Source organism: Emys orbicularis, chromosome 5 (assembly GCF_028017835.1).
Source record: "Emys orbicularis isolate rEmyOrb1 chromosome 5, rEmyOrb1.hap1, whole genome shotgun sequence".
In the NCBI taxonomy this organism is placed as follows: Eukaryota; Metazoa; Chordata; order Testudines; family Emydidae; genus Emys; species Emys orbicularis.
The window spans coordinates 118504523-118532310 of NC_088687.1; the positions used below are offsets into that span (position 1 = coordinate 118504523).

Consider the following 27788-nt stretch of genomic DNA (forward strand, 5'->3'; position numbering starts at 1 on the left):
ATTTCTGAAGAAAATTTCATTGATTGTGAGACACTCAAACACTACCATGATGGGGGGGGCAATAAAAATACAAATAAAAACTGGAGATAGCCTTCAAAAATGAGAACAGCATGGAAGTCTGATGGATTTTAAGCTTGATTACCCAGAAAAGGCTAATTGCAAGTATGACCCAGCTACTTTGCACTCCTATAGGAGAGCACCCAGTGTCAGAAGGGGCTACATTTTTTCAGTGATCTGGGGTATGGTGGCAGGAGCAAATTCAAGTGATTAAATTCCTGCGTTCAATACAACTATATCTGGGTTTTTGTGCTGACACCTTTTTCTAAGTTATAACAAGCATGGTTGTGCCCATGAAACAGTTATTTTCAGAACAAAATTCATGCATCACCTATGTTTTGGAGCAGAGTAGAGCAGGACTGGAGACCAGCCAAAGTAGCTTCTAAGAGTAGATCCTTCTTTCCTCCTCCATTCTCATACTCCCTACTGATCTGCTTCACCATCTACCCAACCTCCTCCTTGATCAATCCACTGTCATCCCACCCAAGTCTGCTCCACCATCTTCTTTTCCCCACCCCAGATCTGCTCCTCCGTCTTGTACCCACTCCTGATCTGATCTGCCATCTCACACCCAGGCCTGACCAACTCCACCCCTGCTCTGCAACCACTCCCCACTGGTTCCAGGGTCTCCCAACAACCACTTTTAACCACCTCTGCCCGCTCACTATCCCCTCTGTGTCCGCACCAGATCTGTGCTACCCTCCATTCCCTCCCACACCCTGCTTCTCAGTCCTAACCTCCTTTATCTGCTCCTTCCCCCCCATCAACGCCTGCTCGCCTGTCTTCCCACAGCCGCCAGTGCCCCCCCGTCTTCCCCCCCATCCCCCCGCCCTCAGCCGCCCTCACCCCACTGTCTCTGCTCCCATTCCTCAGCCCCCACGGCTCCTCCCCCCATCCCTCTGTCCACACCCTCCTCCCTTCCCCCCACTGCCCGCTTGCTATCGCTCGCTCTCCTCCGCGCCCTGCCCTGTATGGCTCGGGCAAGGAGGTGGGGGCAGGGCCCGCTGAGGACAAATAGCCCCCGCCGTACGGCTTCACCTCTCTTTCGCGCACGCGCGAGAGGGCCGCCCGAAGGGAGCGAGCATGCGTAGAAGCCGAGGCGGCTCCCAGGCCCGAAGCCGAGCCCGGGCGAAGTCTCTCCCCCAACTCTTTCTCTGTCGCGCGCGCCCAGACTGGGGCGGGGCCGGCCGCGGCTGGCGCGAGCCTACGGCATTTCCGGGGCGGGGCGTGGGGCGCGGGCTCGCGGCGGAGGGGAGCTGCCGCCGCTCCTCGGCGAGCGCAGAGTTGACTATATATGGTCAAAGCAGGGGAGTAGTGGCGAGCTCGGCGGGTGCTTCCTGCTCTGCAGCTTGGGGTTGAGGCCGGAGCAGGGAGAGGCTGGGCCGCTACCGCCACCACCGCCTGGGCACCGAGCGCGTCGCCTCCCTCTGGCCGCGGGAACAAGTGGGCGAAGATGCCGTTCGAGAGCAGTAAGTGCGGGGGGCGCCCGGCTGCTTCCCGTGCCCCGGAGGGAGCCACCTTCGTGTGGCTGCTGCCGGGGGGTTGTGCGGCGGGTGGCTGGCTCAGGGAGCGCTGCCTACAGCCCGGCGCGCCCGGAGCCGACGTGCCGAGTCAATGGCTCCGGTGCCGCCGGCTCGGGCTCCGGCCGTGCCTTCGCTGCCGCTGCCCCGGGCGGTGCCCGCTCGCCGGGGACCCCCGATAGCCCCGCACGGCTCTAGGTGGATCGCCCGGGCTGTGCTGGGTGCAGAGTGTTTCGTGTCCCGGGCTCTGGGGGCAGCAACAAGTGCTTGTGTTCAGCAGCAGCCACTGGGGCGGCTTGACTTGCTTTTGAACGACGTTTGCTAGGGATGCCCGAAATCAACATCTCTCTATATTTTTTTTCTTTTTGTAGAAAAAGTGTTTGCCAGCCTCCCCCAGGTTGAAAGAGGTGTCTCCAAAATTATTGGAGGGGATCCCAAGGGCAACAACTTTCTGTATACCAATGGAAAATGTGTCGTCATCAGAAACATTGATGTAATGTATTCTATATCTTTTTGGTTTGTTTCATGATGTAGTTCTTTCCCCTAAGTTTCTTTTTGTTTTTTCCAGCTGCTCTCCCATAATGGCTTGTTTCTGATACTTTGGAATTTCTATTCAGGTCAGATAGATCTGTGATGAAGAGGGAGGTTGTATGACTCAGTCATAAAATTGTGGGCAGGGAGGGGACTACAGAAATCTGTAGAAAATCTGCGTAGTCTCTTCCTCTCATCCCTTTCTGTAGAATTTAGGATCGGATTGGTATGTCATATCCTGCTTGGCCCTGTTAATATGGTAATACAAATATCTGTATTATGGGGCCTAGGGATCCATTAAAATGGATTTATTAAGTTAATAAATACCCCCACTTCCTGGGCTAACCTGTCTTCTTGGAGAAACACAATCTTACAAATCGAATCCAGTGCTGTGTAGCTTACTGTTTGTTGCATTTGAGAAATCAAAACAGCTCTCAGCTGTTTGATTGAAAGTTTAATATCTGCATATGCAAAGCTCTTAGTCTTAATCCTAGGGAACTTTACTGCATATGAAATGTACAAAACAGGTATCTTCAGTAGGTTGTTTCTTATGTGGTGATCAGCAGTGAACTGTGAACAATGTGCCATTTAAATGGTAATAGTAATAATCAGGCTGCAAAGATTGCATTCTATTGAAATGCATGGGAAAGCTGATTTGTAGAGCGGTTTTATTCTTTTGGGCTCCAGGTTCAATATAGTCTTCAAAATGGCAAATGTACTTTTGCTACTGGAAAATGAGACTCCTCACCCTATTCTCCTTCCTTCTCTCTTCTCTTGCGTGCCCCCCCACCCCCAATGTAATGTAAACTTTATTTCTGGGGTGGGGGGGACATTACAGGTGGGAAGATTATATATCCTTGGAATTTCCAGCTTTCCATGACAATGTTTGTTTCTGACAGTGGTTCTCCAGGATTTTTGGGCCCCCCTCTTCCCCCCCTTGTTGGGTATATCCAAATCTCTTATCTAGCTGCCAGTGTGCTGAAAGTGCCTTCCGTGACATGGAACCAAATACTAAATTGCTTTCAATTTTTTTTTAAATGTTCTCTCGGGTTTCTTGTTTTTAAAAAAAAAAAAAAAAAAAGAACTTCCTTGCACTCTGGTTTTAATGTTTCAACACAGTTGTGGTCCCACATCTTGGCTAAATGACGACAGCAAAAATGTCCCAGTCTTCTTGAAACCAAAAGTTTCAGCTATGAAGGTAAAATGATGTAGTATGACAGATGCATAGAAAGATATCTGAGCCAGTTGACTTAGTCATAACATTAAAACTAATACCTAAATCTTTCGGTATGCTATAAAAGTAAGAGTAAACTGGCAGGCAGGGGGAGAGTCTTCTGGTAGTTGTCAGCTGACAGCAGCCTGTTACAAAATTTGTTTTAATAGTCAGTTTTAATGTCACAAAAGCATGCATCATAGTCTTTGGTTCAGTCTGTTGCAATTTAATAGTATAATTAAATGGAAATAATCCTCTCCCTAGTAAAGGACCATGCCTGTACTACCTATTGACCTAGTCTCTGAAACACTCCCCATCAAAAATAGGGAAGCCTAGTCAAATAACTGTACTCCATGTCAACACGAACAAGGGACAGACCCTTGGAGAATACTGCATGTGACTCTTGTACAATAGAATGATAACTCTCTCAATTCCAGCTGGGACTGCTTCATCCTAGTCAACAAACCAGACAGGTTATTGGTGTCTTACAAATCCATTGTCCAGAGTGAAGTACTTGAGGCTAATGAGGATGGTCTCTTAGCTATGACAGAGAAGTCCAAAACTTGATTCAGTACATTAAAGTCTTGGATGTGTGTTGGAAAAGCATTGGTAAGGCAGGAGGGATAAGTGATACTTGGAAGACTTGATATCTCATAAATATTTTACTTCCATTATAGGTTCCTCTTCCTGCAAAGTGTGCGGCAGTTTGAGTTCCAAGCTGTCATAAGTAGCTCTGGTTTCAGTGTAAGGGCCACATAAGCTCAATGAATTACCTGAATTCTGTTTTTTTGTATTGTTGAACAGGCCCCTCCCTCTTTTTCCTGCTAGCTGGTCCTCTTCAAAGAATGAGTTGATGGGGTTAGATACTGTACCTGCCCCTGAATTTCCATTCATTCCACTCCTAATTTTTCTGGTCCTGTCATAACTTCTAATTCTAAACAAATGTGTTTTTTTTTTTTTCTTCCCGGTTGGGTGAAAGATGCATGCAAATGAAGGAACTGGCTGTAATTGAAAAATAGTGCTATTAAATGTACAAAGAAAATAAACTGGAAAAAAGACTTCTTTATTTTTGGCATTCATAATCTTTAACAGCAGTAGGTTTAAAAAAAAAAAAAAACAGAAGCTTGACTGTCTTAAATTCAGTGCCCCTTAAGTCCAGTCTTTATCCACTTGGCTTCAGTGGGCTGTTGTTCCTGTTTTGTAGCAGAGTTACAACTCATAATGTCGGCAATAGAATGCAGTATACAGAGAGCCTCCTGAACTTATAGGAGATGAAACTACAACAGAGGAATATGAAATTGTTTGTCCTGTAGAACTGACATGTTTTGCTTACTTAAATTCAATCACCCAGCAAAATGGAGAGTGGCAGGGAATTGGGTGACTCTTTAAAGTGCAATAATTTCTGACTTGCCAAAGCTAGAAGTGCACTCAACCTGTATAAATCTATTCTAGACCAGAAATAGAAAACCTTACCCTTGCTACATTACATCTCTGAGAGACTGATAGCACTGGCAAGAGCAAGACCTTTTCCTGGTAAAAAGCCTGCAAGCTTCCTAATACAGAGTAGGTACTCTGTAACAGCCCAGTTTCTCCTGAGCGCATGATCAAATCCTACCATATTACTTAGTGATTTTTATGATACAGTCGAACACGTTTGTTTATGAATTACAGCATCAAAACAATTTCACCCACACTTCTTTCCTTTTGACCAAACAACACAAGTCTTTTTTGGAGATGAAAGGTGAACTGACAAATTGCAGAACAATCAGTCTAAAAAAAATTAATTTCGCTGGTCTGCTGCAATTGAACAGTCATAACTCTTTGGAATAAATATGTTACGACATCCAATAACAAATATAGACTGGTACCTCTTATCTCTTGTATTTTGATGGCACTCTCCTTGATGTGGTGTGGATGATTGAGTCAGTTTTGTGGTTAAACTTTGAGACATCTGAGTGTGTGTTGAATGACCTAAGTGTCTCTTCTGCTCTGGAGTTTTGAAGACCTCTCCAAAGAGAAGCATAAAAGCTATAATTGTAACATCTTGACAATCAATGATGCAACTTTTTCTGGATCCCAATTTTCCTATTGATCGTAGGAATAACTTTTTCTATACTAGCCCTTCTGTTGAAATATGTTTGGGGAAAGCTACTTATAAATTAGCTTCCCCAAAAGACAAGGGTGTTTCAATCCACATTGATTTACTAAGGGCTTGGCTACACTTGCAAGTTAGGGCGGCCGGGGCTGCTTTAATGCACTCTAACCCCTGAGGTGTGTCCACACTGGCAAGACACGTAGAGCACCTGGACTCTGCAGCTGGAGCGCTCCTGGTAATCCACCTCCACGAGAAGCATAAAGCGTGCTGTGCCCTGGCTGAAATGCCCGGGCATCAATGTGGATGCAGTGTTGCATTACTGCGCTGTGATTGGCCTCTGGCAACGTCCCATAATCCCTTGAAGTCAAGTGGCCACTCTTCTCATTGTTTTTGAAATTGGCTGCAGGCATGCAGATATCCCCTTTCAAAGCTCCATTTCTGACAGCTGGCATGCTTATCTGCTCCGGGACAAAGCAGACCATTAGTGTGGAATGCTGCTGTTGTGAGAGTGGGGAGGGGGGCTGCTGCTGTCTGAACTTATAAGACAACATGCTGACATGCTCTCAGCCACCCACAACACATTCTCTCTCTCTCTCTCCCCCCACATACACACAACACACTCTCTGTCACACTCCACCACCACCACCACGCCCTGCCCCCCCATTTGAAAAGTACATTGCAAGCACTTGCACACTGGGATAGCTACCACAATGCACTGCTCTTTGTGGCGTTGCAAGAGCTGCTAATGTGGCCACGCCAGTGCGCTTTCAGCTGACAGTGTAAACATACGGCAGCATTTTCCCTGCTGCGCTCTCCAAAGGCTGGTTTAACTCCCAGTGCTCTACATCTGCAAGTGTAGCCATCCCTAAGTAATCTCCTGTGCCTGCTGATGCAACTCTTGTAAAATGTCTCTAGTTCTAACAGTGAAGACTTACAGTATTAATACATCAGAAACTACAAGTGCATATGTCCTGCTAAGCAAGGAGTTGTCTAACATTTTTTGTTCTAAGGCTTTATAGGCATGTTTTACTGAAGGAACTTTTACATGCTTAGTACTCTACAAAGTAGATCATTACTTTTTCCTCTCTCCTACCCATCTTTCTATACAGTTGTATATATTTACGTGCTTTTATCTTGATTCCTGTTCTGGAACCCTTTCTCTCTGCATTCCAGTGCAACTTAGTCTTTATCAGTCAATGAGTTGCCAACCTCCAGTATTGTGTACAGGTATCTTGGGAATTACGCTAATGTGTGATTGGCCAGTGAGGATATTACTTCTCACTACAGCAGCCATGTTAGACCCTGTATTGTCTGTCACACTAAACAGTAAGTTCCCACTGATCAGCGGTATGTTTTACTTTTGTTGTTCTCCCTTCCCCTTTATTGTAGATGGGATTTAAGTATCTCCAATGCCTCAGTTTTGATTCTCTTTTTTTTTTTTTTTTTCTCTCTGAAACCCACAAACGTCATTTTGTAACTTTTTAATTCTGTTTTATCTATAGAATCCAGCAATTGCTGATATCTATACGGAGCATGCCCATCAAGTTGTGGTTGCCAAGTATGCGCCCAGTGGATTCTACATAGCATCTGGAGGTAAAGTATCAGAACACATTCTGGTATGAGCTATGGGACAGGGCTGCTAAAATGCTTAGGTTAAAACTTAATGGCACAGACTTTAGGTATACAGCTTGAACATATGTAGACTACGTAATACATATTTAACAAAGCTGAAACAAAAATAAGTATTTTTTTCCTAACCATGTGCCATTAATGTTAAACTTGTCTCCTCATGGAGGAGGGAGTGTAGTGTATCATTTCTTTTTGAAGTGATACATTTTGGATTTAAACTAAAGTATTTTAATATACTCTAAACTTAATAAACTTTTACATAATAGACATATAAAATTAACTTATTATAAACAGTCCTTTAGCTATAGTGAATGCCTTGTTCATGCATCAGCATTAGGAGTGAACTGTGGAATTTTTAATTTTGGTTTTTGCTCTTTACAAGTTCTCTAAACTGTAAATACGGTATCAAATTTTGTCTTTAAAATGAAATTCTGCCACTGGCGCGCTCGCTCGCTCTCATATGCACACAAAAAGGTCCTCATTTTCCTTGTTGCTGGCCTGATCTCTCTCAGGGCTGTAAACTGAACTGCAGTCTTCACTGCAGCAACTTAGCAGGGAAAGGATGCTGATTCTCAAACTATTTTTGTGTAAAGATTCTATGAAAACAGTGAGAATGAACCCAAACTTTGAGAATCTACACTAAACAAAGCTCTTGCTGCCTCATCTGGCTTCTTGGCAGAAACTAAAATTTATTTTTGATACTGTTGTATAAACAAGGAAACAAACCTACATTAATGCCATGCTCCATTAGAGAATTGATCTTTGTCAGATGAAAGGACAAAAATCAATAAGGGAAACTTTAAAGATGGCAAGTGTTGGAGAACAAATATTAATAAACTAAAAGTACTTTTAAAAATCTTTTTAAAGAAAGATATATAACACTTTCATGGTGGCTGTATCGACAAGTAAGAAACTTCTTAACTTGAATTCAAGCCCCTAACTTGTCTTCATATTTATTCCAAATGTGAACACATGCCAAATTGACTTCTGGAGCCTGCAAGATTAAGTTTGCTCCAGGCCGGAATCCTGACTCCAGCAGGGTTCCTGAGTAGCACACAGCACTGCCAAGATCTCATGGGCCAGGTTATGGCTGTAGAACCACTCCATGGCTTTGGATCTAGTCTCAGATCTCCAGGTCCTTCACCTCCATAGAGGTTCTATCAGCTTTTTCCTCAAAGCTGAGCTGTGCACAGGGAGTTTCCTTGAAACCAGGTTCCACAGAACGTTGGGTGTGCATATCCTTTGTACATACTCTCAGCTCCTAAATAGAAGAGCCAGTATGGACCTGCTATGAGAGTGTGCTCTTACAGCCATGTTGAGTGGGGCACATCTCTGCATTAATCTCCCAGTGGGACCATCTAAATTCATTTTTTCTTTCTCTCTCTCTCTCTCTCTCTCTCTCTCTCTCTTATATATTTTTTTATATATATATATATATATATATATATAATATAAAAATAAAATCTTGAATTTGTGGGAAGTTTCAGTGACTCTTCTTTCTCCCCCCCCCCCCCCCCCCCCGGGGACCCCTCCATGTAGATACTAAGCTTTGCACATATCTTTTGAGCACAGATGGGGAGTGTAAAAGGTCTGGGTAGTGCAGCCATGTAAAATAGTCTGTATCAAAGGCAGGGTTTTCCTGGCTACCAGTCCATGTGTTTGTCAAACTGGTTCCTTTTAAAATACTGTGTTTGGTGTCCCCCTGCCCCAAACCCAGCACTTTTGGGTTTGTTCTATGTTGATACTTCACTTTGCCCAAGTGCCCATCTACTTTATTCTTGTTAATAGGCAGGGCATTGGAAATATAAAATTCCACTCTGAGGGACTCTGAACAGTAGTGTGTGAGGTGCCCCCCCGACCCCCGGTTTTGTAGGGTGTCCCCCCGAGGTACAGAGTGTCACAACTTGTGACTAGCAACACCACAATATTTCCTCTGAATTGAAGTGTGTTCCATGCTTCTCTAGTATTCTGAAGAAGTGGTAATTGATTCAAGGCAACTGACAATGCATGTTCAGAATATTAAGCATAAATATGAGACCTCTGGTCTAAAAAGGATAAACTTGTATCCCTTGCCTGTTGTGACATCACCGTTGTTGAATAATGGAAGAACGGGATTGACCAAGTGGGCCAGGGCTCAAACCAACATCCCAGGCTCACCCGTCTGCTTGGAAATGTGTCTGCAATGTGGAAGAGTTTGTGGCTCTAGAATAGGCCTCCTCAGCCATCAGTGGGCTTTCAGATAACTTGAAATTGTCTTTCATGGATTGTCCATCATTCTCCACTTCGAGGGATCGCCAACGATTGTTGAATACACTTATTTGACTTTTGGGTAGCAATCCAGCTTTTAAACTTTGTACATGTGCATTTAAGTTCTGTATGCAGAGAGTAGGTCAGGTATTTATGCTTGTGGTTGGAGACCTGAAAGGTCATATTTGCACAAATGCCAGACTCTCGTACACACAGCAGATCTGTGCGTATCTTGGACACGTCTGTAATCATCAATTCTGCATGATGAACTTCGAATATATGATTTTTAACGAGTTCCAATTTCTAATGCTTATTGGATTCAGTTTTATTTAGGAATCTTAGTCTGTATAATGGCGTATGATGGTAGGTTTTTAGCACTAGCAATCAGTGTGGCTGAAAATTTTTACTGTGACAGATTGCTGAGACGTGACTATTTGATACTTGCTGGAACAGTGATAGTTATGTACTATTGTGTTACGGCAGATGTCTCTGGAAAGCTTAGAATTTGGGATACCACACAGAAGGAACACCTACTGAAGTATGAATATCAGCCATTTGCAGGAAAAATAAAGGATATTGCCTGGACTGAAGACAGCAAGAGGCTTGCCGCTGTGGGGGAAGGCAGGGAGAAGTGAGTAATTCTCAATCTACTGTAAACTGTTGTGTCCTAACAAAACAAAATCAGTGATGCAGAAAACTCTAAGCTCCTCTAAGAGAAATGTGTCGCACTCCTTGTTTTAGACTTCTAGAGACACTGTTTTAGTAGCAAAATTCTTTACATAGCATTTGACAGCTGCAGAACTGTGAGTAGCTTATTCACTGGGGAAGCACAATACCATTAAAGTAGACCTTTTTAGAGCAGTACTTTGTTTTTTTTCTTTCCCTCTTAAATGGCATGAATTCAAGATTAGGGAGACAAGGTAGGTGAGATGGTCAATAAAAGATACTGTCTCACCCACCTTGTCTCTCTAATTCTGGGACCGACATGGCTACGACACTGCATACGATCAATTCAGGATTGCCTGTTTTGTTCACAGGGTGTGGTGGGTTGTGTGTGGTGTGGGGTTTTTTGTTTTTGTTTGGGGGGGGGTGTTTTTGTGTAGCAGGGAGAACTGCAGAGATCTTAAAACACTTTAATGTTCTACAAAATGTGTTGTTGGAGAGAGAATCACACTTATATTTGCATGTTCCACATGAGCACGTTCCACATGAGCACAACTACATTTGGGGGTTTAATTGCAATAAGAACACAATTCACCACCAATTGCAATCTTGTTTTATCAGGCTAGAAGTGCCCATTGTATAGCTTCAATTAGGTACATGTGTACACTTGCCGGTACAAAAGATTAGCAGACCTGTGAAGATGGGGACCAATCCAGCAAGAGTGGCCTCCAGGCAAAGGCCACATACTGCATCTTAAGACTAATTACTGTTCTGTACAAGTGGCTGGTACAGTAGCACCTCCATTATGGACACCTTGGGAATGGAGGTTATTTGTAACCCTGAAATGTTCCATAACTCTGAACAAGACATTACAGACTTCAGCCATCGGGGGTGGGGTGCGGTTGCAACTGCAGGGTAGGGAGTTCAGGGTTCCAGGCATGGGGTTGGAGAGGTCAGGGCTTCTGCCCCATGGGAGCACCAGAGCTCAGGGCATTAGACCCAGAGGGAGCACTGGGGCTCAAGGCTTCAGCCCTGCAGCTCCATTCCCATCTCTGTCCTGCAGGGGGTGCTGTGGCTCAGGGTTTTCCCATGGCTCCACTCCCAGTTTCAGTGGGGAGCACGTCAGGGGTTTAGCTATGGGGGGAGCACTGGGGCTGAAGCCCCAGTACTACCTTCCCCCCACCCCCACATCTAAAGCCCTAAGCCCCAAACTTCTTTCCTCTTCTTTGCCCCCCCCCCCCCCCCCCCCGGCCCCGCGGCTGCAGCTCCAACTCCCTGTGGCTGATGCCCAGGGCTAAAGCCCCAAGGCGTTTTTGTCTCTGCTGCTGCCTGATTGGTGTCCAGTTGACTGGTAAGTCCGTAACTCAGGTGCTCGTATCTTTGAGATTCTACTGTAGATTGACTCCTAACTTAATTCTTTGGGGAGACACCTCCTGCATTAGTTTATTTGCTAATGTCTCAAGGGTTGGTACTGAAGAAATGTGTATGGTATCTTACATATCAACATACCTATTTTTTGTTTCTTTCAAAATGTCCAGAAGTAAAAAAACTTTAAAAAAAAAATAGAGCAAAGTTATTAAGGTTTCCTAATTAATCGTATTGCATTTCCAGCAAATCTAGCTTCATTTTAGAAACTTGCTGAAATGATTGTCTAGGGCTTGTTTAACTACATTATTGACAGTATTTTTTTTTACTGTATTAAAAACACAAGGGCTTTTCATGTGTTCTAATAAAACTTGTTTTATTAATGCGTTGTGGTTACTAACTAACTCTTTGGGGGTTTTTTTTTGTTTTTTGTTTTTTTTTTAAATGCCCCTGAAATAGTAACTGCCAACACTTTTGGTATGCTAAGATTTGTATTCTAGTCACTCAGTAGTTCTTGTCCCTCACTGAACTGTGTCTCTATAAGACAAGGTGTTGTTCAGCATAGGTGAACTACTAATTACTTCACTAACATCTTGTAGTTGGAATACATGTGTATACCTAGAGGACTTTAAAGCAATAATCAACTGTTCTGGTCTAAATCACATAAATTCACCATGAAAAATGCATCACAGACCGTGAAATCTGGTCTTTTGTGTGCTTTTTACCCTCTACAATACAGATTTCATGGGGGAGACCAGCATTTCTCAAACTGAGAGACCTGACCCAAAAGGGAGTTGTGGGGGGGGGGGGGGTTGCAAGGTTATTTTAGGGGGGCTGCCCTTACTTCTGCACTGCCTTCAGAGCTGGGCAGCCAGAGAGCAGTGGCTGGGTGCCCAGCTCTGAAGGCAGCACCCCGCTAGCAGCAGCATCAAAGTAAGGGTGGCAATACAATACTCTTCCACTCCTACTTCTGTGCTGCTGCCTTCAGAGCTGGGTGGCTGGAGTGTCAAGGCTGCTGACTGAGGGCCCAGCTCTGCAGGCAGCAGCCAAGAAGTGAGGGTGGCAATATTGTACTGTGTCCTCCTTTCTTCTGCGCTGCTGTTAGCGGTAGTGTTGCCTTCAAAGCTGGGCAGCTGGAGAGCAGCAGCTGCTGGCGGGGAGCCCAGCACCACCGCCAGCAGCAGTGCAGAAGTAAGGGTAGCAGTACTGCAAACACCTCTACAATAACCTAGTGTGCAACACTTTCCCCCCCCCCCCCCCTTTTTGGTCAATTACAACATTATGAAATTTCAGATTTAAATAGCTAAAATCTTGAAATTTACAATTTTTAAAATCGTATGACTGAAATTGACCAAAATGGACCATGAATTTGGTAGGGCCCTATATATGATGGACTTGATGCTGTTTTATATTCCAGCCTTCCATACTATCCATTATCTGTTTGTAGCAACTATCCACCTGGGACAGCAACTTGCTCCTCTCAGTATGCTTTAAGTAGTTGATCCCTTAAAATGAGATCCAAGGGACCTTTTTAATTTAAAAAGGTTTGTATATTTGCTTCTCTGCTTGGTACATGTGGCAGCTGTCATCCTCTTCTGAGTTTTTGGACTCTGTCTCCTAGACAAAGGACTTGAATATCCTTTAGGGAACAGTGCTGCACTTGCATGAGATTAACTAGATGACCTAATTTCTATTGTCTGTGTCCACTCAGTATGCCGATTACTGATGCTCAAGGAGTTAGCCTTCATGTAATTTTTATTTTATGGACTATGTGTATTGTCATCTTTAAATAGATTTGGAGCAGTGTTCCTATGGGATACTGGCTCTTCAGTCGGAGAGATCTCTGGGCACAACAAGGTGATCAACAGCGTGGATATAAAACAAACAAGGCCCTATCGTATAGTAACTGGTAGTGATGACAATTGTGGTGCTTTCTTTGAGGGACCGCCATTCAAATTCAAGTTTACAATAAGCGTGAGTCTAACATACTTTTCTCTTTCTGCACATAAGTTCTGTTATGTCTCTGTGTTAAGTCGTATGGATGTATACTAAAAAGTCTTCACAGTTCTTACTATTTTGTGATACAGCTCATTGCCATAACAAAATCTTGGTTTCCAGTTTAAAATCTACTTGGCATTGAGTAGCCATGGTTGAAGATAATTGAAGGTCTAGCTCAAGCTCAGAAAAACAAAATAAAGGGTTAGAAAGGAAACTCTAGACTAGTTCTTCAAAACAGTATAATTTGAAGTTTAGTGTCATCTCAGATCTTGTGTGCTGGCTTTCATTACTCTTTTGTGGGTTTGTAGGAAATGTAACACTTTTCAGTATCCCTTCTTGAGCAGTTTTTTCCTTCATTTAGTGCAATCTCAAAATATTCTACCATGTTTCTTAACAATACTTTCAGCAGTGCCCAGTTTGGGGGGTGGGGGGGGGTGGAAAGCTGTGGTGCGGGAGGGGTTTGGAATCTTCAAATCTCTTTAAGGGATTTGGATTCTCAATTCTAAACAGGAATTAGGCATCCAAATCCCTTGAGGCAGCTTTGAAAATGTCAGCCTAGATCTTGAAAAATCACTACTGGTTATTTAAACTTGAAATTATAAATCTAACTTTCATCCTTTGTTCCTTTCTGTCTGGACTATGAAAATAACAAGTCAGCTTTAATTTCTGGTTTGTGTTGCACTTGTGCAATGTGAGAACTTCCAAAAAACAAACCGAACACTGGAATGACTATATCCAAACCATTCACATTTCTTATGTCATCCCTTAGGGAGTCTCCTGGCCTTATTACTTGGGGCCTGCCTTCTTCTGGGTAGGCCTTGCTACTTGGCACTGTTGCAGATGAAGTCCCAACCATACTAGTAGGGCTTCTTGAAAAGTTAAACTTGGCAATTAATTTTAAGGCAATTGGAAGCCTATTGTTTGCATGTGCCTTAAGGTGACTTGAAACCCTTAGTTAAGTGCTTTTTAGTCCTTTTTCCATTCCAGACTTAGCAAAAGAACAGTTTTGAGTGCCACAGTCAGTAAAGTGGTATCACTACTGAATATACATTTGAACTTCAGAAGCTACTTTTTATTATTTGGCTCTCTTACAGTATGTCTACACTGCGTGGGGGGAGGAAAATCTATCAGTCTGGGAACCCAGGTCGGCTAACCCTGGCTTGTGCTACAGAGCTGAAAACAGCAGTGTAGATATTCCCACTCTGGCTGGAGCCTGGACTCAGGCCTGGCAAGGTGGGGGAGAGGTCTCAGAGCCTGAGTGGAAACATTTACCCTGCTGACCCAGACTCTGAGACTCTCTGCCAGGGTTGTTGGAGGTTTTTTGTAGTGTAGACAATCCTCTTGGAGAACAAACTCCTGAAGGTTTAAATAATTACTAATAGTGGCTAGACTGGTGTATGGGCAACTCAGCCCTCAGACCGTTCAGCTTTCAGTAACCGCTTCTTTAGCAAAATCCAAATCCATGAGGAAAGTTGTTATAAGCATTGGGCATGAAATGGATGCGTTTTCTGATTATTATGGGTGGAATTCAACTCGCCTGCATAAGCCTGATTCCTAAGGCTTTATGCGTATGAAGTGACCAGATGGGGGGTGGGTGGAGACACAATAGCAATTTGAATGGGATGGGGCTGTAGTGCAGCCCTCTTCCCTCCTAACCAAAGCCATGGTGATTACTCCTAATCTGATTTGTATCCTGCATTAAAGCTATTTGAACTGCAGAACCATGGATCCTGTGGCTGCTCTTGACCCACCTCTGTCACCCTCCATTCTTACCTATGCTGGACGGTGCAGACGTTTCCTCTGTAGGCCTCTCCCTCACAGCCAGTCTGGGGCTTGAGTAGGGCGGAGAGCCTCTCGCTTGAGAATTTCACTGTAAATGAATGGGTCTCATGGGGTTCAAGTAACTTATCTAAGATGTCTAAAGCTTTTCTGTTTTTGGCTGGTTGTTAATTGTTGTCTCCTGCAGGACCACAGCCGTTTTGTTAACTGCGTGAGGTTCTCTCCTGATGGGAACAGATTCGCTACATCTAGTGCAGATGGCCAGGTAAAAATGAGCTGCCACCTCGATATCCACTTGTGGGGGAGGGGAATAATTGTGAGTTACACACTCTTTGAGGGGGATGGGGTTTTGGGGAGCAGTTCCACAGCCTACACACTGATTCTTTTTACTGTGAGAAAACAGACTTAAGAACTGTCATTATCCTCCCATGATACGGCTGCAACAGCAGCTGTTCTACAAAAACCTGGTGCTGCTCCTATCAGGCTGCACCTGTTTATCTCTCTTCCTGATGCGCCTCCCCAACGCAGGCTACTTATCTGCTGGGGGGGGATGATACCCCTGCCTACAGCTTTTTGCAGCAAGGTTTCCTCAGACTCCAAGGAAAATATCCAAGAATTCTCAAATTCCCTATGAAAAGGCTTGATCCTGTACCACCACATAGCTGTGCTGGTGCTTCCACTGCTAGACTCCTTGCACTGGCTGAGAAGGTGGGTGCAGTATAAATGGCTACATAAGAGCCTATCTCTATACATTTTTATCAGCTAAGAAGGTCAAGAATGACAACAGCGCTGTTGCCATGGCTAGCTCCTTGCATATAGGCAGATTCCAATGACTAGCTGGGAGCGGCGGCTATCACAGTAGGAGCCATAAGCATAATACTTTGCAGTATTTCAGATGTCAGAATTCCTGCATGGAACAGCTTGCTGCTTTTATTTAGAATGCCTTAACATCCTCTGGTACCTTAAATATTTAATATACAAGTATGCATTTGTCTTGAAGCCTTAACTTGACCTTTACAAAGTTACTTTTATGCCTGCAGTAAAGAGTTAGCTGTATAATACATTTTGGAGTTTGTAAATGTGCAAGCCTTCCTCTAATTGTCCGTCACTTTGTATAATATGCTTATGTGATTGTTTGTTTTTTAAAGATTTTTGTCTATGATGGGAAGACTGGAGAGAGAGTTTGTGCTCTGGGTGGAAATAAGGCTCATGATGGAGGCATTTATGCTGTAAGTATTTTTTTGGTGTGTTTCATAACTGCAGCACAATAAATTATCTAACTTACTATTGCAAGATCTTATACTGTTGTCAATGGAAAGTGCTGTCCATATACTAAGGCAGGTACTTGTTTTTACAGATTAGCTGGAGCCCTGATGGCGCTCACTTGCTTTCTGCTTCTGGAGACAAAACTGCTAAAATCTGGGATGTTGGCGCTAACTCTGTTGTCAGTACGTTTAACATGGGATCAAATGTTCTGGATCAGCAGTTAGGTTGCTTGTGGCAGAAGGACCATTTACTGAGCCTCTCCCTCTCTGGTTACATTAACTATTTGGATAAGAATAACCCAAATAAGCCTCTACGTGTCATAAAGGTATGTTGACCTTGATCACGCTGCAGCAGACCTTCTACTACACATAGTTTGAATTTAGCAATAATCTGTTTGGGAATAGTAACTGTTCCATTACAATGTGGCTGTAAAGAATCTCTTTGAACCATCAAGCCTGGATATTGTTGAGCATATCCCTGACTAACACCTGAGTCATAGCAGTTAAATATAGTAGTTATACTTTGTGCAATTGTGTAGATGCATAATGATCTTAATTATGCTAATAAAATAGCTTACTTCCACACTAGTTTTTAAACATGTTTAAGATTACACTAAAATAATCTGAGTTAGAATACCACCCATGGGCATCTTATTTCATCATCCTGCAAGTGCTAACTGTTGTGAACATGGAGATATGGTTCATTATGCAGTCAAGCTCTAATAATAGGAATTATGTGGCGGGGTGACAAAGCAATCCCATGGGAGCTTACATTTTTACATGAACTAGAAACCTGTGTCCTAGATTTTTTTTTAATTTTTATTATTACTGTAATTCTGGCAACCAATACATGTAGGTGACCATCTTTAACAATCTTGTAAACACTGAACTTGTTTAGGACCCTTTCCATGCGTAAGTGTTATGTTCCAAAGTGATCTCCATCTGGAAAAAAGTGTGACACTATTCATATTACAGAACATTTAATTCTTTAGAATTTGTATGGAAATATCAGTGCTGTAATACTTTTTTTTATGTATTGATTCCTTGAAACAGACCTAGACAACTAGTCATTTGAATTTTGAGATTGAACAAAGATCAAAACTAAAATGTGATGTTAATTTCTAAATCTTACCAGTAGCACTTTGTGAACAGATTGCTTTTGTTTCAGTTTGAATAACTGAGAAATGAATTGCCCATTAATTTATATTCTTTCACAGGGTCATAGTAAATCAATTCAGTGTCTGACAGTGCATAAAAATGGTGGAAAATCCTATATTTACTCCGGAAGTCATGATGGACACATTAATATCCTTTCTGGTGATCAAATGGCATTACTCTAGTCCCACTTCTCCTCCTTAAAATGGATATTCTACTTTCTAGGAACTTTTAAAATCACTTTACTGAAGACAAGATAACTTCCTCTGACATTCCTGAATAAAATTGTATTGCTGAACCAAATTCCTGCTAACTTGTAACTAACATGGCACTTATCTGTAATCTTTACCATTCTCTGTAATGACTTGCTTTCCTGATACCACAATAATCTTACCTGAATCCCTATTAACATTCATAAGAACAGCCATACTGAGTCAGACCAAAGGTCCATCCAGCTCAGTATCTGGTCTTCAGTAGTGGCCAATGCCAGGTGCTTCAGAGGGAATGAACAGAACAGGTAATCAAGTCATTCCTAAACTGAAAGGATTCTGAACTCCTTGTTGCTCTGCCTCTGGGTTTATATACTAATAAGCATAGCTTTCCGCATTGCTCTTAGAGCTGCAAGTTTCTCACCACCTTATCATTGCCTTAATTTCATTGCTATCCTCATGGTAAACTGTCACCCACTCATTACTGTTCCTTGTCTAGCCAGTGTCTCAAGCATAATCAGGCCCCCAACTCCCAGAGAATTTGCACATCTATTATATAATTCCAGTTCCCACTGGCCTGTGGAGCAATAAACATGGAATGCAATCTAGATCTCCCCCCAGGGTGTTGTCAGAGGGTCAGCCTGTGAGGTGGGTTGGTTTGTTTGTTTGTGTTGGGGTTTTTTGTTTTTTGTTTTTGTTTTTAGCTGAACACTACTAGCTTTTTCTGTAACAGGCAAATGTGAGTTTATACAATTTCTTTATACATTACCTTAAACAAGATGTGATGTATAATACACTTATGCTCATTGTGAACATAATGCACTCTTTAACTGCATTATCTTTTTGGCAAATATATGAGACAAACTTGAAGGTTTGCTGAGGAAGAAGCTCTCATGGTGATAACAAGGGACTAGTCAATCTGACATGTTAGGAAAAGTAAAGATACAGTGTTCATATCCATATCCCTCTTGGAAAGTGTTCCTTAGGCATTGAGACCTAACACTAAATGATTTGTTATTTGCCGATACCTTTTTACTGTTCTAAACTGGTTATTCAAATATTTTATTTAGTTCCTTTATGGAATACTTGAATCAGTGTTTGTTTTCATTATTTGGAATTGGGAGTTGGAAGTCCTAGTTTTTTCTGCAACCCCACCGCACACAAACTCCTAAGAAAAATTTCCTTAATTCTACTTCTCACATTATTGGGATTCCGAAACTGGGGAGAATGATGACTTTTCTGGAAAAGGGCATACAAACCAGGTTTCTAGAATGGCCGTGGATGAATTGGATCAGCTGGTCAGTTGCAGTATGGATGACACTGTGCGTTATACTAGCCTAACCAAGAGAGACTACAGGTTAGTGAAGCTACCATATTTGATTGTGTTATGTATGTATGGGGTGGATGGTTTGGTGTGTGGTTTTTTGTTTGTTTTTGTTTTTATATCAAGAGAATTTCACTGGTATAGTGTGGGATGCTGAATAGCTTCATCATACAACTTGTGCAAATTTTTCAAGTTACCATGGAAATCCTAGAAATGCTTGCAATACCCAACTTGCTTTATCTATGAAACAATAGAAAAGTGGTTAATTTTTTTTTTCTTCCACATACATGAGATTAATTTCTTAGACTGTATTTTCTGATTTTATTTTTATTTCTTAGGCAGCCAGATATATCTGTGTCTTGTATTGCATGACTTGTGTATGGTTTTGTCTTCACTATATAGACATATCTGAGAGAGAGCATGCTTCAGTTCTTATGTGGCTTTATATAATATACTGTGTAAGAAGAAAACCAGATCTAAGATTCTTTTTGGAAAACATTTTTTCCCCTGTGGTTATGCCAATCCTGCCGCCTCAGGAGATGAGTCCTTTTAGGATTACCCAGTCTAGCTCTCTGAAGAGTAATTAAGGTCACTTTAATTCTAAATCAGAGTATCCACATGAGAATTTAATGTGGGTAAAGTAATCCACTTTAAAATTTTAAATCAGGTTAATTTTCCCAGGTGTTCCCATGTAGAGAAGCCCTAACTTCTAAGACTGGAATCCAGCTGTAGATCGTGATTGTGAATTTAGATACCTTGAAGTGATATTCAACAGCTAGCTAAGGGAACTATCTACATATTGCAGACCTGAAGACTTATTTCATGATTACTTTAAGGATCTCTCAATGGCTGACTATTGAATTGAGACTTGTACGTGAATAAAATAAAGACACGGAAAAGCAATTTGTATTTTTCTTTTCAGTGGCCAGGATGTTGTAAAAATGGATGTTCAACCAAAATGTTTAGCTGTTGGTCCTGGTGGATATACGGTAGTTATATGCATTGGACAAGTAAGTATCAGGATAATATCTGGGTATGTCTATACAGCAACTAGACACCCACAGCTGGCCTGGGCCAGCCAACTTGGGCCTGTGGGGCTCGGGCTGCAGAGCTGTTTCACTGCTGTGTGGACTTCCAAGCCCTGTGAGCCCAAGTCAGCTGGTATGGGCCAGCTGCAGGTGTCTGGTTGCCGTGTAGACATGCCCCGTGTAACTTATACAGTATTTAATGCTCTGAGTATGTCATTGGTACACTAACAAATTTCTAAAACTTATTTCAGTGGAGGAGTCTATGTTGGTAGAGGCAGCTGTCAATGTGGATCAGCTGTTAATGTTAGCCCATGGTAACAGCACTTATATAGCACCTTCCTATTTTTAAATTCTGTACAAACATAACTAAATCAAAGAATCTGCTGGTGTAAGACTTGTCTAAACACCGTATTGGCATTTTTTTTTTAAATTAAATCAGCTTGTTGTCTATTTTAAATTGGTGCAGACCTCTATTGTGGATGCATTACACCAGTATCAGGGTATACCTGCATCCATGCTACGGGGTTGCACCAAACTTTAAAATTGGTAGAAAAACTAATTTTGTTAAATCAGTGCCTGAACTGTATGTAGCCATAATCCTCTAATGATGCCAAAAGAGGCTGTCAACATGAAAATCTACCTGAAATTTGAATCCAGTGCTGATTACAGCAGTATTGGTTTCTTTAATTTGTTTTCCTCCTTTTGGTGGGTGGGTGTGAACACTTTAAATATGGAAGGTAGCTTTTTCTGTTAATGAGCAGGAGCAAATACATATCTAACCTTCTAGCTCATACAGTGACTGTACAGATGTCCTTACATAAGGACATCTCTTTAAAACCAAAATCCCAATAGATATTTAACATCTTTTTAAAAAAAATGGAAGGAAGATTATAGCTAATATAAGAAACACAAAATCATTAGTCGCTGATAACTATATTGGATATGGTCAGGATAACAGTCTTAAAACCTTGGTCAGTAGTAAAAAATATAGAAACAGGGACCAGTTCTCCTTAGTCTCTTGCTTGAACATTCATTACTTTGGCAGGCTAGTCCACTTATGCTGTTGTATCCATCTTTGGTGTACAGCTTGCTTATCACCTCCTGGCACCATAGATATGGAGCTTTTGGCTATTGTTGGAGCACACTCTACGATAACTTGAGGATTACTCAAGCTCTCAGCATGATTCAGATGAAGCAGAACCAAAGATCCTTGTTTCTTAGGAGATGTCTCTGTTTAAAACCACACTTACGTTCATGGGTGATGGGTATCGAAGGCCGGGGAAGACTGAGCCTCCCCAAACAGCCTTGTGTGCCCCCACCCACGTTCAGCCCCCAGACCCCTTCCTGCTTCCCGGTGCTGTGGGGGGCTCTTCCCCTGCGGCTGGAGCTAATGGGGGGGAACAGCCTGCGCTCCAGGGGGGCCCAGCACTTTGGGGGAGGGAATCCTCTGGGCTCTGGCGGGCAGAGCAGGGCCTCAGGCAGAAAGGGTGAGCCAGCTGCTAGCTTCCCCGAGCCCAGGGTTCACCTGCCACCCATACTTGCATTCCTTTGTAATGCTTTTGACTAAAAAGGATGTGGGTTGAACTTTCATAATCTCATGTGCAAAGGGTCATTTTCCTATCCAGCTACAGTTTCCCATTAGAGGCAGTCATAACTAAAAACAAATAGTTTGGATGATGCAGTTCAGATCAACAGCATGTGTACTTCGTAACTCAATCCTCCCAACAGAAGACGGTACTGTGAAAGATAGTAGACATTGCTTGAAATGCTAGATTCCTTCATGCACCTCTTTTATTGTGACTCTGGGCTGGTCTACACTGGGGGGGGGAATTGATCTAAGATACTTCAGCTACGCTATTCACGTAGCTGAAGTTGCGAATCTTAGATCGATTTACCTCGGGTCCTCACGGCGCGGGATCGACGGCCGCGGCTCCCCTGTTGACTCCGCTACCGCCGCTCACTCCGGTGGAGTTCCGGAGTCGACGGGGAGCGTGTTCGGGGATCGATATATCGCGTCTCGTTAAGACGCGGTATATCGATCCCCGATAAATCGATCGCTACCCGCCGATATGGCGGGTAGTCTGGATGTACCCTAAATGAACTTCAGCTAACAGTATGCAAGAGCGTGTCCTGACTGCTTGCAGTTTGTAGATTGAAGGCGGTCTGCACCAGCACCTGCATCACTTTCAAATGCTCATAGGAGAAAAAGCTTAGTCGCCAGGCATAGGTGTCGAGTATTGAGATTCATTCTAATCTATATAGATTAGAATGAATCTCAATATTCCCTTTGAACCAATGAAGTAGTAGCTCCTGTTGTGGCTGACAAGCATAGTGTGTATGGCGAGACACTATAGCCGTCAAGCATTTTGAACCAATGGTCTCTATGGTACATTGCTCTGCATTTATAGATCATCTTGATGAAGAATAAGAAGAAGTGTTTTGCAATTGATGACCCTGGCTATGAACCAGAAGTGGTGGCCATTCACCCAGGAGGTGCTACCGCTGCAGTGGGAGGACAGGTAAGGATACACTCTCTAGTGAGCACTGGAACAGTATTCCATGGTTGCAAGCTTTTTGGTTTTGCTTGTTCATTAAACATCACTCAGCTGTTGCTGCACCAAGATATCAAAGTTGGCAGTGTACTAATGGTTTTGCTTTTAATTTAAAGTTGTGCTGTTGGGTTTTTTTGTTAAGCTGCTATCTTCTGGCCTCTTTCCATTAGATTCTCCCACTTTTGTGGTTAGTATACATTCCCCAACATCTTCTCCCTAGATAGTTAAGCTTTTATCAAAACTCTCCCCACATCTTAAAGCAATAGCATGTTTTTAATTTGACATATGGCCAATATACCCTAAAAATACTGATTATGTAGTTTTTCAAAGGGAGAAATATCTATAATTGCATATGATCCTCTAACTTAATAGCCTTCCTGATTTGTTGTAAAGCTTTGACTTTCATTATTAACTTGCAGGATGGGAATGTCCATCTATATTCAATCCAAGGAACCTCTCTGAAAATGGATGAGAAGACCTTGCAAGCTAAAGGTCCTGTGACTGACCTAGCATATTCTCACGATGGTGCCTTTCTTGCAGTTTGTGATGCAAACAAAGTTGTCACTGTCTTTAGTGTTGCTGATGGCTATGCGGTAAGAATTGCTGTATCTGACCTGTGATTTCCAACAAAAGTATTTACTAGTCCTAAAACTGCATGTGTATTTAACCCACATTCAAGAGACCACTTAAGTTGACCATGGGTAGTTAACACCTCTATTGTTGCAGGACAAAGGCGGGTTAGTGGGTTACAGATAACTGTAATGAGCCATAGATCCACTGTCTGTATTAAACTCTACTGGACACCAAGGGTCAGTCTTAAGTTCCCAGGCTCATTTTTTTGCAGGTTCCCTTTGAGGACCAGGGCTATGAAGTCAGATATGGAGTGATCATTTTTGTGAGAAATGCTTGCCCGTGGTTATATGTTTGGTTTTTTTTTTATCATTTTTTCTGTCTGAGTACATTTTGAGAGCGTAGTGTCTCTTTTCACCCACACAGTTGTTGTTTGGGCACTTAGTGTACTGGATGAGGCACACCGCATGTGGAGGACCTGTAGATCTAGAAAGTTGTAGAGGTTTTGCATCCGTTATGGCAGAGGGTGGTGCCACTTTGATTTGGGGTGCCCTGGTCTGTGGGGAACTTGGGCGGGGGGGTTTGAAGGACAGAAGAGGGATGTGGTCACCATCAAGTATGCGGTCACCATCAAGTATGTGGTGTTGTTTCTCAAAACACATACTGTACAGCTACACCTCTACCTCGATATAACGCTGTCCTCGGGAGCCAAAAAATCTTACTGCGTTATAGGTGAAACCGCGTTATATCGAACTTGGTTTGATCCGCTGGAGTGTGCAGCCCCGCTCCCCTCCAGAGTGCTGCTTTACCGCGTTATATCCAAATTCGTGTTATATCGGGGTAGAGGTGTACTTTCAAAGGCTTTATATAACCCCTTCTGTGCTACAGCTGAGCAGGACATTTGAGTCCTAGGATCTCCAGTTGGTGTTTGCTTAAAACTTGAACATCCAGTCCTACCATTTTTGATCCATTTTGGTTTGAGTTCTGTTGGCTCCTTTCAGATGTTAATAGAAATAGCATAAAATGAACATTTTAAATGGCTCCCATGACCAACTTGTGCAATAACCATAATATTCAAATATAAAGGGCACTTAGCTTAGAATTTTACTGTGTACCTGGGGTATACAGATATATTTTAACTGTTCTAGCAACATGTTAAAATTTGTTGCCTGTTAATGAGGGACAATATCACAGGTAGCAGAACAGCTACTTGAAGTCTTTAAAGTAACACCATTTTCCCAATAACTCCCAAATAGGAACATAACATCTTCTATGGACACCATGCAAAAATTGTTTGCCTTGCCTGGTCTCCAGACAATGAGCATTTTGCTTCTGGGGGCATGGACATGATGGTTTATGTTTGGACCTTAAGTGACCCGGAGACCAGAGTCAAGATACCAGGTATGTTGTGCACTTCTTTGATAGAAAGAGGTTTAGTTTTGAGAATTACTAGTCTCTCTCAAAATATGGACAGTGCTTTCTCTGTCAGAACTACACTAGCAGTTATCTCTTCGTCTAGATATCTCTTCCTCTAGCCTACCTCCTGTAATGTAATTTTAACCTTCTAACAGTTATGGCTCAAGACTGCCATTCACTAAGTACACTTTGCAGGCAACTGCATTTTACAAGTACTTTGTGCACTACAGTTCAAAAACTAGCTAGATAAGTTCATGGAGGATAGGTCCATCAATCGCTATTAGCCAGGATGGACAGGGATGGTGTCCCTAGCCTCTGTTTGCCAGAAGCTGGGAATGGATGACAGGATAGATCATTTGATGATTACCTGTTCTGTTCATTCCCTCTGGGGCAACTGACATTGGCCACTGTCGGAAGACCGGATACTGGGTTAGATGGACCTCTGGTCTGACCTGGGATGGCCATTCTTATGATCTAATTGAAATTTTTTTCAAAATTAAAAATATTGTCCTAAGATGACTGTCATAACCTATCAATTCTTAAACTGAGTGTGGGGTGTGTATTTTTTAATGCAATATTATCTCCTTCCATCTGCACAGATGCTCATAGACTACATCATGTAAGCAGCTTGGCATGGCTGGATGAACATACCCTGGTAACAACATCCCATGATGCTTCTGTCAAAGAATGGTCTATCTCCTACAAGTGAACAGTCCTACTTGGAAGGACCTCATCAGGGACTAGAACTACTGCAGTGGAACATAGCATTTCTCTTTAAAAGAAAAAAAAATTCTAATGGCCTCTGGGTCTTCTATCATATCCTCATATCTTTACAGGGTGTTCATATCTGTAATTAAATGTACTTTGAAAGCTTTAGCCAGTAACAGTTTGCACATGAAAAGCACTTAAATTATGTCTGGAACTTAACCTTTGTGCTGAACATTCCAGAGGCAACAGCCGAACAAGTTGGCATGAAAAATTCAAACATGATCAGTTATTTTCTAACAGAGTCCGTGTGAGATTGTACAGCATGAGAGAAATACTTCTCATTTTTTCTAATTGCAGAACATTTCTGTACTAATGGTCATAGTAAGAATATTTAGTTGTGATTCAAAACAAATCAAGCTGTGTGCAGCTACTGTATATTACGTTGCTTGTCTGTACTGCACCAAACTGTTGCCTCAGATTTCCTCCTCCACATAATGAAATGGGGTACACACATAATAAACTCTTTATGTATTTCATGTCAAAGTTTTGTGGTTATTTTAGGATGGAAATGTGGGTTTTTAATGTACTTACTGTTGTCGGTTTAATGTTTACAAATAACTATCATGGCATTTTCTCACTCCAGAAACATCATTGTTACCTTATGAACAACTGAGAATGTCTGTCTGGTCATTTCAATATCGGGGGAGAACCTCGGCTGCTGTTTAAAGATAAATTTGTTTCCTAAAGAGAAGAATTAAGTTGATGTAAACAAATTTGCAGTAATTATAACACCTGTGTCAGTACAGGAATTAAACTAAGTGAATCATTGTTATGACTTGAGGTGATTTTTGCAAACCAGTTTACATGTTTTCTGATTGCCACTTCTGCGCTTTCCAGAAACACAACCTGTTACAGCGGAGCTATTAACAAACTGTTCAGATTAGATATCACAGTTAACTGTCAAGTTTGCCTTAAGATGCGACTTGAAGTTCTGGGGTGTTCTGAGGGTTGGCAGAGCAGAGGAAGACTTGGTTATCTGTGGAGTGTTGGTGTGAAGTGGTAGATACATGACCAGTCCTAATGGCCAAAAAGGAAACTGCCACTACCCACAGCTTTGAACTGTTTAAATAGCTGGATTTCCCCCCTTCCCCCCCCCCAATATCTTGTTCACATGTTAATATTAAATCTCTTCTCCTCCTCCCCCCCCCCCCCCCCCAAAAAAAAAGTTGATGCTCCCTTGCTTGTGGAAATCTTCCAGCTTACCTGGTTTTCACACTGTTACTAATGGTTCTTGCTAGGCAGGACAGAAAGCCTTTCTGCTCCTGAAACCCACTCTCTTGCCTCTGCTCACCTTCATGGAAACTTTTCACTGTCAAATTGTTTTTAGTGTGGTGCTTTCTAACGGAAAGCTGTGGAGTGTCTGGAAGTTACAATTAAAAAACAACCTTTTGTCTTCTGATATAAAGCCAACTTGTAGAGTTCAACTGGCGTAGCTTTCCCTAGAATATTTATTTTGTATCCGCTATTCTTTACTGGGCCTTTTGCACCTTTCCCCATCTTTCAGTATTTTTGTACACTGAACTTTAAGACAGGAAATTGCGGGTGTGTGTGTGTGTGTGTGTGTGTGTGTGTGTGTGTGTGCCTAATTGAAGTGAAGAGTGATGAGCAAGTGCCAAGCTAACAATCTTGACTATATACTGTAGTTGTCTAGCTACACTTATAGTGCAGTGACCACTGTTCTTCAAACATGATCTGGAGGGATTGCTATAGCATTGAATCTGCCCTATGTTTTCTGTGGTAGTCGAGTCTGTCTTCTCTGAACAAGCAAAGGTGATATCAATGAAATGATCAGTCATTACAGTGAAAACAACAACTTGAGTGATTCACTACAGGTGATTCTACCATCTTGTGGTGGTGAATATATATATATTTTTTTTAATGGAAATGTCACCAGTTATTGAGGGTCCCTGCCTTCCAATAAATAAACTATTCCTAGCCCACCGCTAGTAGTTCCTTATCTCAATTGGAGGGTGTGACCTACAGGAGGTGGGAGGGAAATGAATGCTGTGCAGAGTCCAGCAGTGCTCTGTTGGCTGGTGGAGGGTAGCTCTTCCCTAGTCTAGCGAAAAGTGACTAAGTTTACTGCCCATAGAAATTAGTCTTCAACTGAGTTTGATAGCACTAGTAAGTGCTTGTTAGCCAGAGACTCTTGTGTTGACTATGACTGATCCTTGGATAGCAGGGTGTAGGAATGCTCTGGGCTTCAGCTTCCATCAGATTGATTATGGGTTTCTAATCCGGTAGTTTAGACCTAGATGACTTCTCTGGTTTTGTAGCAACTCTCAATACAGTAACTCCTCACTTAACGTCCTCCCGTTTAACATTGTTTCGAAGTTACATCGCTGCTCCATTAGGGAACATACTCATTTAAAGTTGTGCAATGCTTCCTTATGATGTCGTTTGG

At 42.4% G+C, this 27788-nt stretch overlaps 1 protein-coding gene across 1 annotated transcript; it reads left to right on the top strand.

Moving 5' to 3' along the window:
* The first annotated feature begins 1379 nt into the window (after window positions 1-1379).
* WDR1 (WD repeat domain 1) lies at window positions 1380-26150 on the top strand. Its single transcript, XM_065405784.1, has 15 exons — window positions 1380-1526; window positions 1949-2070; window positions 6919-7009; window positions 9776-9923; window positions 13114-13294; window positions 15285-15362; window positions 16246-16326; window positions 16455-16688; window positions 17580-17667; window positions 18927-19083; window positions 19973-20060; window positions 22487-22597; window positions 23050-23223; window positions 24457-24601; window positions 25216-26150. Exons 1-15 carry the CDS (start codon window positions 1511-1513, stop codon window positions 25323-25325), a joined length of 1824 nt encoding a protein of 607 aa, XP_065261856.1. The 5' UTR covers window positions 1380-1510; the 3' UTR covers window positions 25326-26150.
* Window positions 26151-27788: the final 1638 nt, after the last annotated feature.